This window comes from Thalia democratica, chromosome 5 (genome assembly GCF_965202585.1).
Source record: "Thalia democratica chromosome 5, ktThaDemo2.hap1.1, whole genome shotgun sequence".
NCBI classification, from domain to species: Eukaryota; Metazoa; Chordata; class Thaliacea; order Salpida; family Salpidae; genus Thalia; species Thalia democratica.
In genome coordinates this window covers 54,991,114-55,007,226 of record NC_139169.1, presented here as the reverse complement: position 1 = coordinate 55,007,226, position 16,113 = coordinate 54,991,114, and the positions used below count along the sequence as shown (strand labels likewise).

The 16,113-nt window shown below is 27.1% G+C and overlaps 1 protein-coding gene across 1 annotated transcript; it reads left to right on the top strand.

The window, feature by feature from the left end:
- Nucleotides 1-8,088: 8,088 nt before the first annotated feature.
- Nucleotides 8,089-10,216, top strand: LOC145835596 (radial spoke head protein 3 homolog B-like). The gene has a single exon (XM_082943264.1). It carries the CDS (start codon nucleotides 8,115-8,117, stop codon nucleotides 9,366-9,368), a length of 1,254 nt encoding a protein of 417 aa, XP_082799390.1. The 5' UTR covers nucleotides 8,089-8,114; the 3' UTR covers nucleotides 9,369-10,216.
- Nucleotides 10,217-16,113: the final 5,897 nt, after the last annotated feature.

The following is a 16,113-nucleotide window of genomic DNA, read 5'->3' as shown; positions in this document are numbered from 1 at the left end:
ACCAGCTTAAATTTAATAAAATTTGAAAAAGCTGATAAATAGTTGTTTATCAAGCTTATATACCTAGTTAAAATATCATCATTATCAAAAAGTACAAAAAGTGTAAAAAAACAAGAAAAAATACAATTAGTAAACTACACAACAGTCATAAAAACTGTTCTGAGAAATGGAAGATTTTTTTAAAGTATTTGAAATAAAAGCTACACACACACCTGAGATTTCAAGCTTTTAAAATAGCCTGTTTGTGTAGCAATCCAGTTAATATAAAGTTCACTACATAAAGAAATAACAAAGGTTATTAACAGTAAATAAATTACATGCTAAAAATATATAAGTAAGCTGGAATAGAAAATTGAGTTTCTTAAACAAGTTTAACAAAATTATAAAAATTTATTAAGTCATTAGCACAGTAGAATTTTTTTTTTATTAAGCATGATAGCAATTCTTTATTTGCAATAAGAATATTTCATTTAAAAATGTTAATTGTAAAATATAAGACGAGGTACAAGAATAAAAAAAAGCGTTAGTTAGGAGTTATTGCGAGAAACAATAAAATAAAATCATCAAAGTAATTTCGACAAAGCACATTATTATCTTCAGTAACTATTGTTAAAGCAAGTAATAAAGTAGAAAAATTTGTTACCTAAAATGAGTTATCGTTTATAATTGAAAACTTTTATAAAGAATTGATATTTGCAGTAATGAAAAACTTTTGTTTATTTCTTCAATGACAACATGAAGTCGTGTTTAGGAAATGCATTAAGGTTATAAAGTCTCATAAATCAAATTAGGACTTTAATCAAACTGTTAACATGAGAGCACTGATAGAAAAACTATTGCTCATCTGAGAATTTTTATTATAGATGTTTTTACTAATTTTGACATATTAGTAGAATTTCTTGGTTTAGTTCCAACGCGAAGCACAACAATCGGTGAAATTTTTCAAGTAAAGGTGCAATGTACCAATACGAAGTTTTTGGAAGTACAATTCCTTCTTTTATTTTTAGTATAAAGTTTAATTTAAGTTTAAAAAAATGTCTTAAAACATTTATCAATATTTAAAATACTACTAAGCTACTATAATATATTTTTTAATAAAAGAACATTTATTTTGTAATATTTTTGGAGTCAAATCAAAATTTCATTACTTTAAGTGAAAAAGTTGTTTGAAATTCCAGGCTTTTTCAAAAATTCTCTAATTCAAGTTTTTTTCTAGAATTTTTAACCGTAAATTCACAATTTCAAAGCTTTTCCGGGATTCAATTTTTTTAGCAACACTGATTGTTCATTCTTTAATGTAAACAATAATATAAATAGTATTTTAAATTATATCAGCTGCAAGACTTAAAATTTAACATATATTAAAACTCAAACTAACACTGTGGATTGAGCAAAACATACATCATAAGTTTAATTTGCCACTCTTTCAAGCAAAAAAGCCAGTCTGAGTCAACAAAAACATTCCTGATTTTTTTGTATACAAAAAGCAATTCTAGCCAAAAAGTTAAAAAATGGCTTGGTTTGCTTGAGATTTGAAGTCTTCAAATAGAGATAGTCTGAGTGTGTGGCAATATTTAGTTGTTTATTTGCTTGAATTTGAACTATTTTGAACTATAAATTTACCATCCCTATATCTAGTTTATATTAAATAGGTAGCTCGAAAAAACAGCAATTGTGTGTATTGATATGCAAGGCATAAAAATTAACTTAGCTTGAAATAAACAATGTTTGAAAAATTGAATGTATACAAAACAAAAACTATATTAACTTATGTCATATATATTGTTTTAAATGTGTCTGTACAATTTTAGATATGACATGTATAAGTAACAATGTTAGAAAAGTATGCATAAAATAAACTTAAACTAACTAAAGTATTAAATAAAAAGTGGTTTAAAATATGAGCATTTTTTTTAAGTTGGTGTGCATAAAAAACTTATAAAAAATTAAAATGTGTCAAAACAAAAGTCAAATGAACCTTATTTCTTATTACTATGTTATTTTAAATGTATTCACACTAAAATATAACATTTACAAATAAAAAAATTATAAAAGAAATTGAGGTATAAAAAATATTGAAAAAGAATATCTAAGCTATAAAGAAATGACACTTTAGTTAATTACTGTGCATTACTTTTGTACAAAATGGAAAATATTTGCATTTAGTTTATTTAATAAATAGGTATTATATAACCAACTTATTAAATCCAAGCACTCTTGACACTCTTTTTCCAGATAATTACTTACTGTTGTAAAAAAGAAGTAATTATGAAACTGAGAAACATATCCTGTTAGAACGCTAATCTGTCTTTTTCACTTTTAAACTAAAGCAGTAATTACTTGAAATTAATTTAAAATGTTATAGAGAGACTTAAAATCAAACTAATCAAATTAAGTCGAATTACCGAAAAAATTTAAGTAGAAATATAATTTTGCTCAGCGGGCCACATTTACATGCTCGCGGGCCACAAAATTTTCTTTCGCGGGCCGCATTCCATTCAAAAAAATAACATGCTCGCGGGCCGCAGATTTACCCTTCGCGGGCCGCAATTGGCCCGCGGGCCGCAGTTTGCCGACCCCTGGACTAGAATAATAGACTTTAGTAAGCTTATAAAATTTCAAACACCTTTATAGTTGGTATTAATCGAACAAGCACTACTTTTATTGTTACCAAGAAATCCAAAGATTATAGCAACTTTTTCTGCTTTTTATAAAAACTGTTTTTTTTTCGATAGTTTTTATAAATATACAAAAAATAATTTCTAACAGTTTGCTGGTAAGAACCTAACGAAACAATTTCATTGAATATACAATAATGGGTTCTATTGTAATGTAACGGTGCATCCCTAATACATGTTGAGTCAGTAAAACAAAAAAACGTTTTAAGTTTTTTTTTAATCTATACCCTTATCCTTAACCCACCTTATCCAAACATAACAAAAATTTATCAAAAAATATTTTTAATAACTAAAAATAAAAAAACTATTAAAAAAACTTTTGCTGACTCAGCAAATACTAAGAGAAACAACATTTTTTCTTGTATTCAACTGGCGCAAGTTTCTCTGAGTAAATTTTTCAACTATGAAAAACTTAAAGAATATATATAAATATAGTTTATTGAACGACAGAAAAAACCGCTCAAAAAGTTTGGTCTAAGGACCTGGTGTACAAAGGAACCTTTCGGTTACCGAGTCGTACACTACATTCTTATAATGTTTCTTACGAGCTATTATACATATGTTTTTTTCATCATTTAAATATCTAAATCTTTAGTATTTTAACAATCAACTAAACGAAATGAAAAAAATTAAAACTAAACGAAAATCAACTAAATTTTGTGTTTAAAAATGTATTTAAATACTTGTTTAGTAACATAACAACTAATAAATGTATATAACCTTTAATTAAATTATAAAAGGAGATAGATAATACTAACAGTAAAGTAATACTTTTTAAAGAAAGTAAAAATTTAATACGCTAAAATATTTTTACGTTAAATATTATCAGTATTTTGTGCTAAAAGTGTATATTTTGTTTTGTTTATTAATTTTACTTAAAAAGTTATAATAGTTTTACATTTGAATAGATAAATAAACTATTGTATAATTTTTTATTAATTTTTAAAAGTGAATCATAACTTAATTTAACTTTTATAAATTAAAATATAAAAATAAGTATTGTAAATTCTATGCTTTTAAGAAGAAAAAAAAGAACAATAATAATATTAAAAACAACAAATTTCCTTCTTTTTTAAAATATACTTTTATTGTTTTAAATACAAGTCTAAGTCTAAAATTGTAATAACATAAAACAAACGATATTTGCAAACATAAAAAATAAGATTTTTTTTCTTTGATTTCCTTAGAAAAAGAGATTTTTTAACATAAGTTTGCTTGTAACAGATATCTCAGCTTACTTTTTAAATACTTAATTTTCTGTAAAGTAGATACATCTATAACTTTTTTTTTTTCATTGGCATGCTAAAAAAATAAAATTAAAATAAAAAAGTTGGGTATTAAATGTCAAATACTATTAACTTCTTAAACAAAAATAGATTTGCGAGTAGCAATGATCACTAATACCCTTGATAATCACTATTTAATAGATAACTTTTAAGTTTATCCTGTAACTTTCCAAAATGACCTATAGTTTTTAAACATAATAGTAGCTTAATAATCCATAAGTTACTTTCTTGGTAAGATAGCGATTTACGACCTATTTTGCTGTTGAATCTATGCAGAAAATAATTAGTTTCTGAAGACCTCGTATGATAATTATGGACATTTTTAACACTTTTATAGTAATTATTAAAGCTATTTAGTGACAAATTATTGTTAAACTTAAACATAAACAGACCTAACTCATATAGATACAGACTTTCAACATCTAATATTTTATACTGAGTTTTTAATTCTCTCATAATATCATCATTTTTTTTAATGTATGCATCTAAGTGCTCTGTTTATGAGAACATAGATAGCATTTATACTTTTTTTATTTGCTCTTCCCCAGCACAACAAGCCATATCTAGCATTTCTCATAAGCAAAGAATTAAAGATCAAATATAATGCTTTTTCATTAAAGAAGTGTCTGGTTTTATATAATACGACCAATTTTTTTGTAATTTTTTTATAGTTTCTATGTGTTCTGACCATTTTAAATTTCTGTCTTTAATTATTCCCAAATATTTATAGCTATTTGTGTTTGTTATAACTGTTTTACCTACTTTTACATTAAGATCTATATTTATCTAAAAACTATTTTTTGATTAACGTAGAATCATGCTTCTAGTTTTGTTAAGATTTAGTTTGTTTCCTATAAGCTAATCTGATACCTTTTTTAGTTCTGTGTTAAAATGTTTACTGCCATTTAGGTAAGTGTCTTTTGTGAATGTTTTGTATGAATTGTATCATCTGCAAAGTTGAGGAAGTTAAGACTAGTACCATTCTGTAAGTCATTTATATATATTAGGTATAACAAGGAATAACTCTACAGAGAAACGTCAGCTGAATAAAGTCATACTCTGCAAATAGTAGTGATGTACCGGACTGACTACCCGGGTGTGGTTCCGGCCGGATATTGCTATTTTTGTCTGATATCCGGATCCGGACGGATCTTGATATGAAAAAAGATCCGGATCCGGAGTAAAAAAGAGTATACAGAAAAGTATTTTTTCAAATACAAACCCTGTGTAAATTAAAAAGAGTCATTTTCGTCAGTTAAAATTAAACACCTACCGTGATTGGCTCATTTTGTACACGTGACTAATTTACATGTAATTACGTTTTAACTATGAAATATACATTTCAGAAATGCAACTCTTTTCCTATGTTGTAAAATCAAAAACTTTACTGCCAAATTGTCAACCTTATGGCTAGCTGTTCTACTGATTATTAGATTAAAGTAATTTTTCAGTTTTTAAAAACCTCATTCTGACTCAGGCTAGTTTATACTCACTCTAGCTAGTTTTTTTTTTGACTTAAACAGTGGCAACCCTGCTATTTTGAAAATTTTTGGGAATTTTAGAAAATCTTAGGTTGCCTAAGGCTAATTTAGTTTTTATAAAAACTCAGACTAGTTTTAAAATTTTTTGAAAAACTCAGGCTAGTTTTCTTTTAAATTTTGAATGAGCTTGAGCTGATCCAGTTTTCAATATTTTGTGATTTTCTAGTTAAATTTGTTCAAAAACTTGATTTCAAATTGTTAATTGTAAATAGTACCTAAAATTGTCAACCTTCTGGCTAGGTATTCTTCTTATTATTAGATTAAAGTTTTTTTTTCAGTTTTTAAAAACCTCATTCTAACGCAGGCTAGTTTATACTCACTTTACATAGTTCTTATATCCCTAGATATCCCTAGATTTTTGCAATTTTCCAAAAAAAAAACTAAATTTCCCTAAACAAAATTGAAAAAATCATAAATTTCCTAGATTTCTCTAGATTTTACTTTTCTTTTAGTGCTGGACCAATTTTTATGATATATATAATATAATTTTTTATAAAGTATATTTATGTTTTAGAGTTTCAAGTTAAAAGAAGCAAAGTTCAAAAACTAGAATAAAATTAAGGAAATATTACAGATTTGTTTTATTTTTGACACATATTTTTGATAATTTTTTCCTATAACTCTTGGCACATTTGGAGATTAAGAATCCGGTTCCGGATCCGGCCGGATTTTAATTTGAGAAAAATATTCGGGTCCGGTTCGGGCCGGATCCTAATTTGAAAAAAAAGTCCGGATCCGGGTCCGGTACATCAGTAGCAAATAGTTGTTATTATTGATAAGTTTTAATATTAGTCTGAAAACTTAATTGACTTTTTTTTTTACAATTAAGCTGTTACGTCATTTTTTGAAAAGAAAAGTAAGCTATATATATATATATATATATATATATATATACTTTTTATTCTCTTTAATTGAACTTTAAACAAGATCAGCTATATTATCCTATTAATTAAAACATCAGATTTGTTTTATTGCATTTCGTTTCATACTAATCAAGTTTTATACAATAAATACAGCAAAACCTTACCGAAAAAAAGTTTAGGGTTTTTTGTTAGCAAATTTTAGCACTTTTTAAGTTAACTAGATAAGTTTTATAAAATAAGTTTTACAAGTTTGGGAAGTACACAAATTCTATAATTTTAAAACAATTTAGGAATTACTTTGATAATATTTTTAAAAACAGTATTTTACAAAAAAATATATATACAACGAACATTTATAATTTATTGTGTGATATATTTAAAAGTAGTTTAAACAAACACCAACTATAAATATTGATTTGGTTATTGCAAAACTTCTTCTTGTTAAATATTTAGAAGGATTTTTTTTGGTGGTTTTAAATTATAAAAAAAAAACATCGGCATGTTGTTTTAGCTCTAAAAAGAATGAATGTTTTTAAATAAAACTATTAATTTATAAGTTAAGTTTTAATTTATTTACAACTAAACTATAAAACAATATATTTTAAATTAAAAAAATGTTATAACTTATAAACAAAATATTTTTTATAGTTTGTCGTGAAGTGAAACTTTTCTCATTTTTTGAATAACAAAATACCGCTTAAATAACTTTTAAGAATTTATCCGCTAAAAGGGTTTCTATGCAAAAATAACATTGTTACTAAGCTTGCTATAAAGCAGAATAATAACTTTGGTTTTGTATATTAAAGCATGTTGCTACAGTTTTATAAAGTTGTTTATTTTAATGTAACTTCGAAATTTTCCGATAAAACTTTAATGTTACCTCTTAGTAATATTAATTGATCAAATAATTTTTTAACAAGTAGATACAAGTACTTTAATTTAAGCAAATATTAAATGTTTTTTTTATAACAAAATTTGTTTTTTACTTTTGTTTTTGACAGTAAACATTGATAATAGAAACTTAAGTGTGTTTTCGAGAATTATTATAAATATTGTTGAAAGCTCTTTTTTTTACAAGATAAGAAAATTACAAAAGTTAAAATTTAACAACTGCAGTTAAAAAAAAACATCAATTTTTTTGAAGCTTAAATAATTTTTGAATATTAATAAATTAAAAAAGAAAACAGCATGGCAATAAACTTTTTAGTTTTAAAGTTAGTGTTAAGTCTTTATTTAATAAAAAAAAACGATGACTTATTTCAATCTAGCATAATATATTTTTTTATCTTAAAATTAAAATACAATTGAAAATTTTTAAAAGAGGACAGATTCATCAATAAATAAACTTAGTTAGATTTACATGCCCATACATACACCCATACATTGTTTACAAATTATATTCTGCTTAACTGATATAAAAAGTAAAGTTTTTATTGTAGAAACGTATCATCTTTGAAAAAATATACTACTTTATTACAGTCTACTAATAAAAGTTTTATTTTCTTTTTTATACGGACAAAGGTAAAACTTTTTTTTATTAAAAATTATTCTGTTTTATTGAATACAACTAAAAGATTATAATAATTGATTTTAAGTAGAGTTTGAATTAAGGTAAACACTACATTAGAGTAAAACTAATTTAAGTAATTAAGTATTTATATTTTTGATAGTTTGAAAAAGTATAAGCTCAAACTAAATTTATAGAAAACTTTATAAAAATCCTATTTAGCCCTATAGTTAACTAAAATGGCTGCAGTTCAACCCCCACAGGACGCAGGGTCGACTTACACCTTTCAGAGCAAGCCGACTGCCATTGCGTCGAGACCCAGGTACCGCGCCGACGACGAATACGTTACCTACGGCAACATCATGTACGACAGGCGCGTCGTCAGGGGAAACACCTACTCGCAATCAACCCTACCCCTCACCCAGCAGCCCGACCCCGTGGAAATCCAGCGGCGGCAGGAGGCGCGCAGAAGGGCGGCAGCAAAAGCGAGGGCTCGGGAGCAAATGAGGAGGAGGACCCCGCCGCCGGTTGAAGGCAGGCAGCACGTGGAGCTGCAGACGGAGCTATACCTGGAAGCGCTGACGGATCAAGTTGAGGAGGCAGATGTGGCGGCGCAGACGGACGAGTTCCTTGATAGGCCGCCCACGCCGCTGTTCGTCCCAGCCAAGAGCGGGATGGACGTCGAAACGCAAATATACGAAGGGGACTTGTTCGACTTTGACATCGAAGTGAAGCCCATTCTCGAAGTTCTTGTGGGAAAGACAGTGGAGCAGGCGCTCATAGAAGTCATGGAAGAAGAAGAGCTGGCCAACTTGCGTCAGCAGCAGCGTCAGTTCCAAGAGCTCAGAAACGCCGAGCTGGTGGAGGCACAACGCCTGAGAGAAAAGGACAGGAGGCTAACAGAAGAAAAAGAAAGGAGGGTTAGACAACAGAAAGAGGCACTTATTAAAGAAAAGGAAACTGCAGATAAAATTGCTGCCAGAGCTTTTGCAAGAAGCTACTTAGCCGATCTGGTGCCGTCCGTTTTCAGCACTTTGAGAGTGGGAGGTTACTTTTTCGATCCAGTTGAAAGAGATGTCGAAGAACACTTTTTGCCGGGAATACTCGACCAAGTGGTTGAAATTCAAGAAAATAGGTTGGCGTCCCGTTTGATCACAGACATGATCATACGAGAAGTTTCCGAACAACTGGTGATTGATAAGTCGGGTCCTCTTGGGGGCTTTCCGAAAGAAACAGAACAAAGCGAAGAGAAAGAAAGTGAAGCCAATGAAATCTCACCAAAAGAACCCGAACCAATTCAACCTAAAACTGAAAGCAATCAAGCTCTAGAGGAGATTCAAGAAGAAGATGAAGACAATCTTGAAATACAACCGGACTCTGAGTTTATAAAAGATATGGATAAAATTTTTGGAAATGACGAAGAAGGCAAACCAGAAGTTCATCTCACTACAGATTCGATTGAAACCCCATTGCCTAAAGTTGAGGAAGAGTAAAATAAACTTTTGTTTTCACGTTATGTTCTCCTATTTTTATAGTACACCATTTAAATACCAACTCATTTTTGTAAATCCATTAAAGTCTCTGTTTACTGTGAGTAGTTTAGTTTTGAAATTTTAATAAAATGTATTTTTAGTAATAGGAACTTTGTTTGTATTTTTAAATCAAAAATAACTTGTAACATTTAATTTAAATATTTAGTTTAGGATTCAACTAGTGTCCTAGAGTTAATTTAAAAAAAATAGAAAAATCCAACTGATAAAATAAGTCATGCTAAATGAAAGTCCTGAGTAGATTAAATTATATTTTGTTCAGACACTTACTATCAACGCAGTAACTATATATTTTTTCATTTAATTTTTTTTTTGTCAGCTTTTTGAAAACCGCACAAAATAACTCGATTTAAATCAGCTCTAAAAGTTTTAAGAGCACTTTAGTTAAACGATATTTTAAATTTACTTTATTTCTTATATTTTATAGTAACTATTTATGCAGATGTTTGAACATAAGTAATTAAACACTAACATTAGATATTTTTGAAACACGTTCCTAACTGCAAAATATATTACTTGACACTTCTATTTTGTTTTTAATGAATCGTATAGCTTAGCATCAACTAGTAGTTTACTTCTATATTAAACAGCTTTTAACTAGGAAAAAACGTTTTTGTAACACTATAATATTGTTTTAGTATATCTATAAACTAATTTTTATATAGTTATCTAAATTAAACTGGTTGTGTAAAACTATTAATTTACAGTGATCTTCAAACTTCAATCAAAAAAACAAATATGAAACATTAGTGTCTTACTTTCTTAAAGTTTTAAGAAGTCATTTATGATGTATAAACTATAAAGCTAATCTTAATTTAATAAACTCATTCAAATGTTTTGTTTAACAGAAAATTTATCAACGGATACTGTTTTTTTTTATTTCAAAATTAAACAAATGTTAAACTATGATTTTGTTATCAAGTACGTTTACAGTAAAATAAAAGATTAATTAAGCATTTGGAAAGAATTAAAATGTCGTTATTTAACTAAAATATTTTATTCTTTGTTTGTAAAACTTTAACTTTGTGATAATTGTGATAGCACTGACCTACAAAATTTTACAAACGAATTCATTTTTATACAATTTTTAGAAGCTTATAAGCAAACTTGTTGAAACTATTGAGATTTAATCATAAACCTTAACTCAGTTAGTGTTGAATTTTTTGATTTCGATTAAAAATTTTTTTTAGCTATATTCAGTTATTAAGGCAAAAAAATTACACAAACCATTCAAAATTTTCATTTTAAATAAATACTGTGCTTCCTCACATAACCGGTCCTCGCTTATCCGATTTCTTATTTATCCGGCTAGTTTTAGTCAATAAGTGGTTTTATTTTATTCAGCTAAAGTAAATGCTTTAATAAAAATACTTGTCTAATTAGAATCTAATAACTAAGCATGCAGTTTATAGTCATGTGACATTTATTGAAAAGAATAATTTAATGTTTTAATTTCAATATTTTTTTGCTATACAAATATAAGAATATTAAACCGAGGGCTAATCCAAACATCAAATTCTTAATTGCGATGAAACCGGATTATATTTAAAATGTTGTTAGTACATATCTTAGCATTAGTACACAACCGGCTGGATGAAAAAAAAAAACATAAACCACTCTAGAAAGTGTTTCAAAACCTATCCAATTCCATGAGTTTTATGCTAAGAAAAATTAAAATTATTACAAAAAAACCTCAATTTTTTTTTTTAAAGTTTCGATATTAGTTAAACTATTTACGATGCAAATTTTTTTTCGTTAAATTAATCTTTAACTTTACAAAGTTTTCTTTCGTTTATTTTTGTCAGTTTTAATTTTTTAGCTCGTTGGAGAAAGTTCAAATAAAATAAACTAATAGATAATTAAGAGTCCGGTCAAAGATTAATCCGACCTTATTTACAAAAAATGTATAACAAGACTGGATACGCGAGGAAGTACTGTATTTAATAATCTCTGCCAAATTAGCTGTTACCATAGTAATTAATATCCGGGTACTATGCATAATTTTAATGGTTGCTCATAAGTCATATTACAGGATGTGATCTTCTAAAATTTTGTTGTTATTTTATAGATCACTAAAAAAAAGTTTTCTTTACTTTTTTTTATAAACAGTCTCAAGTATATCATTTTATTTAACTCCAAACGATTTTGAGAATTATATCTATTGTAATATTTTATATTGGTACACATGCACAGCTTAACTAAAGTTTCATTTATTTTTAAATTTTATGCTTTATGTACTATGTGTAGATACAACAGTTATAAGGTTGTGTTAAACCGCATTGCTAGTGTTTGTGACTTTTAATAGTTTTTTATTAAAATTGTGTAATTTAAACGAAAAATTTTCAATAGGTATTTATATTGATGAATTTTTTTAAGTAAGTTCTCCAACCTCATTAAAAATCTTAATCTTTAAACTCACAGAGTTAAGAAAATTTTAATACCTTTATAAATCAAAAACTTAACTTTATAGATATAATTAACGACAATGATAAATAAAAATGTAATTACTAACTTGTTTGTATTTTGTTAATAAGACTAATAAATTTAAAACGTGACACTTAAAAAGTATGCATTTTTGCAGACTTATGTGCATGCTTTTTGGGTAAGCTTAAGCAAAATATGGTATAAACACAAATGCCTACTTTTAATATTACTTTTTAATGTTTTTATATAGAATTAAAATTTACAGATAAAGACAGCTGACCTCACATGTTATCTAAGTGGTGTATACGGTTTGGTTTTCTACTCTTTGGTATACTGTAACTAAATTTTATATTGCTACAATCAATATCCACTTGTTTAGTGTATTATAAATTAAGTGTCTAGTTCTTTAGATTCAAAAAATTAATCTTTTTGTTTGATTAACTTTTAAGCTCTTTTTACTTAGATTATTTAAAACAAAACTTGTATTTAAGTTTTCAAATGCAAAATCTATAGCTAAGAACATATGTTTTAAAAAGTGTTTAATTCATGATTAGATATTTATCATTATTAAACTCGGTAAGAACTTGCTTATTCGAATGATTTTCCTTTTATTAGTTAAAATACGTTATTCTATCATTAGATTCTTTATTTAATAAATATGACAGATTAACACTTTTTTTTTTCAAAAATGTTTTAAATTTTTTTTGTAATTCTACTAGTAGTAAGTTTCATAGTTTATTAACAAAAAAGTATGCAGTATAAAAATTTATTTAGTGTTAAAGGACATACATACATAAATGTTTTATAATTAAATATCAATTCAAAACTAGAATATATTGATAAAAACAAAATCATTGTTCTCTGACTATGGTAAATCTTATAAGGACTGTAAAATAAATCTTGCCACACTTGTATCGCATTACTAACGTGTACTAACAACAAAAAATTGTATAACTGATAAATGAATTTTAAACTAACAATGATAAAAAGTCTCGTAAAAACTTATTTACTTTTTGGAAACTAAACATTTATAATAAAAAATAATCAATGGTTAGTTTAATTAGAATGTTTTAGCTAATAAGTGCTATAAGCTTTTGAAATATATTTTCAAATACTTTTAATACATGGGTCGGAAAACTTCCACCTGCAAAGAGAAAATCCACAGTCCGCAATTTAAGCTAAATACATACTTTTTTAGAACAAATTAAAATAAAGTTTTTGTTGTAAATTGTCACAATTAGGCTCTATATTTATTTTTCTACTAACCACTAGCGCTTTATTTTTGTTTTAACATATTTTTCTTTGAAAAAGTGTTCTTATATTGAAAATTACAGTTTTTTTATTAATTAGCTGCTGCCCGCAAACACGTTTAAAAAAAAAATTACCGTTGACTTTCAAAAGGCTCCCGGTTTCTGACTTGTTATTATAAAATAAAATAAGTTAAATAATTTTTGTTATCAGATGTAGTTACACTGAACATATTACAGTATAAGATGCAGAAAACTAAAAAACTATACAAAGTAGAAATTTTAGCCTTTAATTATTCTACCAAAAATACATTGCTCATTTAATATGACAAAACAACATAAATAAATGTTAAAAGAATAATGCTAAGAAAAGTTCTTTGTTTAAATAACACTTTTTGCAATTTAGTGGAAACAAAAACTGGTTAAAAGTTCTTGTACATAATTAAATGCATTTCAAAAGGATAGTATGTTAAGTTATAAAAAATAGGTTTTCGTATAGTTACATGATACTATATAAAAAATCTCATTTTTTCACATAACAATAAGATTTTAAATAAAAAATTGTTATTATAGTAAATTTACAGTATGTTGCATTTAGTAGAAAATGTCGGTTTTAATGGGCTAAAAAACTATGGTTTAAGTGTAATAGTAATTTAAAGAATATACCGGATTAATTTAAGTATCCTATAAAAATCAGATGTAATTAAAAGTAATCTAATATTAATAGTATTGAAGGATCGCAAACAAAGTTTGAACCATAACTAGATTAATACAGAAAAAATGTTTCGTCAGTCCTATACTAAATTTAACAGAATACACCCAAACAACCTGAAATGTTCTCAACTTCTACTTTAAAAAGAATAACAAGAGCCGCAGCTAACAAAGATAAATTTCCAGAGTTAAGTTACTTGATATAACTTAATGGTTATTTCAGAATACAGCTGGACTGATACAAACTAGGCTGCAGCATATAGTTGCATCCCATCCAAAACTAAATTTTGAACTTATTATTGTTATTTGAACAGTTAAGAACATTATTCGTGCTGCAATTTTAGTGTTTTGTTAAGTCTTAAAAATTAAGAAGCCTTCTTTTTAGTGTTTAGTTTTGTAATTAAAATAAAATACTTAAAAGCAATTTAGTCGAGTATGTCCAACAAATAATTGTGTTTCAAAAGTTACAAGCTAGAGTTTTTATAGTAGGTTTCCTTACTGCTAACTTGTATACTATTTAAATTTATTTAATTAAGAGTTTCAATCTTTGTGAATAGAACTCCACTCACTTGATGTCTGTATTGTTATCTATTTAGTATTATATTAGTTAAGGTAGTACACAACTAACTAAAAACAGTAAGTAATTTATTCTGAATAGAAAAAGTAATGGAACATACTGACAAACGTTTAGCGTGACTTTAGCAAAACAAAAAAGTTAAGTGATCTTGAGAATCTAGACACAACGAACCTTTCAGATCAAATGTGCTTATTAGACGCCAAAGTGAAGAAGTCTAAAGTTTCAAGATTTATTATTTTCAAACTAATTATTGCTTTTACTACTTTTTACAGTTTAGAATTTCTTATTTATTTGTATTTAAACTAGTGATGTACCGGACCCGGATCCGAACTTATTTTTCAAATTAGAATCCGGCCGGAACCGGATCCGGACTTTTTTTTTCAAATTAGAATCCGGCCGCAACCGGATCCGGACTTTTTTTTCAAATTAGAATCCGGCCGGAGCCGGATCCGGACTTTTTTTTTTAACTAGAATCCGCCGGATCCGGATATCAGACAAAAATGGCAATATCCGGCCGGACCCGGATAGTGAGTTCGGTACATCACTAGTATATACTAGCCTGAGTCAGAATGAGGTTTTTAAAAACTGAAAAAATAACTTTAATCTAATAATAAGTAGAACAGCTAACCACAAGGTTTACAAATTTAGGTGTTATTTACAATTAAAAATCTGAAATCAAGTTCTTGAAGAAAATACACTAGAAAATTACAAAATATTGAAAACTGGATCAGCTCAAACTCATTCAAAATCTAAAAGAAAACTAGCCTGAGTTTTTATAAAAACTAAATTAGCCTGAGGCAGTCCAAGATTTTCTAAAATTCCCAAAAATTTTCAAACTAGAAGGGTTGCCACTGTTTAAGTCAATAAAACTAGCTAGAGTGAGTATAAACAAGCCTGAGTCAGAATGAGGTTTTTAAAAACTAAAAAAAATACTTTAATCTAATAATCAGTAGAACAGCTAGCAAAGGTTGACAATTTGGTAGTAAAGTTGTGGACTGATTGTGGTACACTTAACTTATTAGTAATACCCATCATAATTAAATCCTACCTTATTCAATTAATATCTAACAAATACTAAATTCTAACTGAGACTACTTTCTATTGTCGGACACGACAGTTTCGAGTGATGAATCTTTTATATAAAACACAACAAGAAATACTAGCATATACAAAATTATTAATTACTTTGGTAACACTTTAAAAACTGGAAGCTCTTTAAATCTATATCAAAATACTTAAAACAATAAACTAAAAATTAAATAAAACTTTTAGTAAACAAGAAACTGTGAAATTTTTAATAAACTATTAAACTATAAACCTGGATTAACTACTAAAACAATTAAAAACCAATTGAATTATTCGCTTTTAAAACAAAACACTACTTACAATAAGCATTCACAAAAACGTTCAAGATATTTTGTTGCTTCAAGCTACACACCAAACTAACTAACTGTTTACATATAAATTGCCTGTCATGTTCTGATGTTTTGTTGCATCAGTATTTAGTTTGAAACATTTCGTCATATGATTCTCATTGGCTCGTACATTCAACCGTATAAACTCTAAATATTCTCTGAGCTCAACTTTAAACAATAAATAATGCAAGTATTCATTCCAAAGTTTTCAATTTTACAACATACGTAAAGAGTTGCATTTCATGAAATGTTTATTTCATAGTTTAAATGTACACAAATGTAAATTAGTCACGTGTACAAAATGAGCCAATCAC

Bases quoted from the DNA above. Each gene is read 5' to 3' on its own strand.
- LOC145835596 (XM_082943264.1), top strand. From the start codon at position 8,115: ATGGCTGCAGTTCAACCCCCACAGGACGCAGGGTCGACTTACACCTTT.